General features: G+C 35.2%; 1 protein-coding gene across 4 annotated transcripts in view; it reads right to left on the bottom strand.

Annotated features, from left to right (window-relative positions):
- Window positions 1-404: 404 nt before the first annotated feature.
- LOC111373876 (AUGMIN subunit 8-like) overlaps window positions 405-2,804 on the bottom strand; it is a 10,752-nt gene continuing 8,352 nt past the window's right edge. For all 4 annotated transcript variants that reach the window (XM_022996468.1, XM_022996466.1, XM_022996467.1 and 1 more), the window contains 2 exons: window positions 1,646-1,753; window positions 405-744 (listed from right to left, as the gene is read on the bottom strand). In XM_022996468.1, the coding sequence (XP_022852236.1) occupies window positions 664-744; window positions 1,646-1,753 (189 nt within the window). In that variant the 3' untranslated portion in view covers window positions 405-663. The remainder of the gene's footprint in view (window positions 745-1,645; window positions 1,754-2,804) is intronic.

Here is a 2,804-nt window from a genome sequence, read left to right as displayed (position 1 = left end):
ACCTTTTTTTTTTTTTTTTTTTTTTTTTTTTTTTTGAGGAGGTGGTGTGGTGATTCTCAAAATTTCAAAAAAAAATAAAAATTAAAAAAAAAAATTTGAGGAGATAGTGTGGTGATTCTCAAAATTTCAAAAAAAAAAATTTATTTTTTTTTTGTTTTGAGAAACTAACAAAAAGAACGCATTTTCAACAATTTCAAAACAAACACTCAAAACACAAAACTCAAAATGAATTCAAAACTCAAAACACAAAACTGAAACACAAAGAGAACACCCCCTAATTTCCTGAAATTCGTTTTCTTTCCACCCAAATTCTATTTTTGCAATCAAAGGGATCTAAGATTTTACTAGGTTTGGAGAAAATTAAATTTCAAAACTAAAATAAATACAAAAACATTAGATGTGCATGATTCCTTTCCTTGAAATTTTTCTTTTAATTAATTATACAAAGTTTATGTAGAAGTAGAAAGCATAAAGCAACCGCCCAAGACGGGCTGAGTAAAGATGAATACGTTACAAATTCTATCTATAAGAAGTGACCAAAAGAAACATCAATTATACACTCACTAAAGCCACAAGAGAGTCTTCTTGTCGTCCCTGAGGAGAAAGAGCTCAAGAAGTTAGAATGTCACGTATGGAAAACTTTTCGGGATTTTTTTTTTTTTTTTACTCAAATGTCAGCGGTTTACTGTCTTCCCAAGCTTGTTTTAACTGTAACAGATGTGTCCGAAGGCTGTACTCTTCCGCCTGTTCAACACAGTGTAGTCTAGTTAAGCAGCTATTACACATGCCGTAAAATATAAATATAGCCTAAAAAGACAAGCCAGATAGTCAATCACAAGTGATACTTTAGTTTTGGAAAAAAAAGAAAGAAAAAAATTCTCCAACCAAGAAGAAATATCTCAGAAGAATCCTCCACAAAGAAGTCGAGCAGGCCTTTGTATAATAACTATGTTTGAGATATCAATCTTGGGTTCACAGACAGCACATATACTACCAGGCCCGGTCCTGGGACTAGGCAAATGAGGCCTATGCGTCAGGCCCAACATCTTGGGGGGCCTCACTTTGGGCCTAGAAATTTAAATTATTATTTTTTTTTTTTTAGTTGAACTTGAACCAGACCCAGTGATGCAAAAATGCAGCCCACAACTTCAAACCCAAATCCAATCCAATGCCCTTAGCCTTAGTCCAATTACCCAACTATATATACATATATATCCTTTATCCAGTGCATTTACGATGATTTCGAGAGGGGGGCCCAATTTTTAGGCTTTGCCTCGTGCCCCAACAATCACAGGACCGGCCCTGCATATATATTATGATAAACTCTTCATATTTATTCACACATATCCACTACCGGCTTGTTCAGCAGGGTATTGGATAATTTTGGATTGTCAAAGATGAGAAGTTAAAATCTCGTCTTGTATGGTCTAGTACAGTAGAATATTGTATACCAAACATGCACTTCAAGTTTTAGAAAAAAAGACAAAGTAGGACTATTAAAGCACACACCAAGACAGCTCTGACTATTGGAATTCTACTTGTACATGCCAGCATTTCAACTCTTGATGTGAAAGAAGATATTGATTTGCCACAGCAACCAAGAATTCCCAAACCGAACCAGAAAATAACAAAATTTTAATCTCACCTGCGTTGCAACTATAGAAGCCATAAGTGTTTCACATTCATCAAGCATGGCTCTTTCTTTTTCTGAAACATCAGCAAGTTGAGAAACCAGGCCGTTCATCCCCTCCACCTGCATGATGTACAAGATCAAATCAGGAAGAACTAGAAGACAAGATCTGAAGAGATTATGGGAAGGAAAAAACAAACATGCATAAGCATGACTATTGGACGTAGAACATGAACTACTACTAATTATGCAGTATTCCAAGTCACTCCCCGATTTGAGGACTGAAGTTCTGATCCAAGTCCATGACAGGACTGAGAAACAAAATTTACCCCTTAATTCATGCGGAATACAAGTATCGTTCTGATGAAATAACCATTACTCAACATGCATATATTCTTCTTTATAGAAAGATTCAAGTCAATGAGTATGCCGAAAATTACATGCCTGTCCAACAACAAAAATGGAAGATTTTATATTAATGAAATCTTCTGGTTTGTCCATTGGCTATTTGATAATTACAAAATTGAACACTAATATTCTAGGGTCTGGCGGTCTGCTATTTGATCACTGATTTGGGTGCTGTGATTGCGGTCAGACATATTGCTATCCACTAGTCAAGCAGCCAAATTGATGCGCCCCAAATTATTTATCACGATGTGTGCAAGCTAATATTCTGGAGGAAATATATTTCGGTGCCTTCTTACACAGATATCACTATTTAAAAACTAGTCAATACACACCGCTAAGATACTACAGGACACACCTTGTGTGTTTGTTTCCATGTGTATTAATTAAATTATTTAGTTAGATCTCACTGCTACCTCTTAATACACAACACAGCAAAACCTTGGGTCATAAAAGGCAAGAGCATTCTAGCATGTCAACAAGAAGACAGTTGGGAAGGGAAATGTGTGGTCCACATTAGAGGCAGATGAGCACCAATGAACATTATATTTGTAAATCTATTTTCGGAAAAGACGATTAAGTTGATATGGTGCAATTCTATGAAAATAAAATGACTAGATCTAGAAGGCCAGCACGTATTATAGCCTATATCTTGTCATAAGATTACATAATCTCCAACTAAATTAGATTAATTCTTTCATTCAGAATCTGAGGGCCTTTTGAAAAATTTAGTATTTCCATTCTACTAAACGCTTTTAGATTGTTCAAT

This window comes from Olea europaea, unplaced genomic scaffold (genome assembly GCF_002742605.1).
Source record: "Olea europaea var. sylvestris unplaced genomic scaffold, O_europaea_v1 scaffold1172, whole genome shotgun sequence".
Classification (NCBI taxonomy): domain Eukaryota; kingdom Viridiplantae; phylum Streptophyta; class Magnoliopsida; order Lamiales; family Oleaceae; genus Olea; species Olea europaea.
Note: the sequence above shows the minus strand (reverse complement) of the source record. Positions and strands in the feature narration are given on the sequence as shown.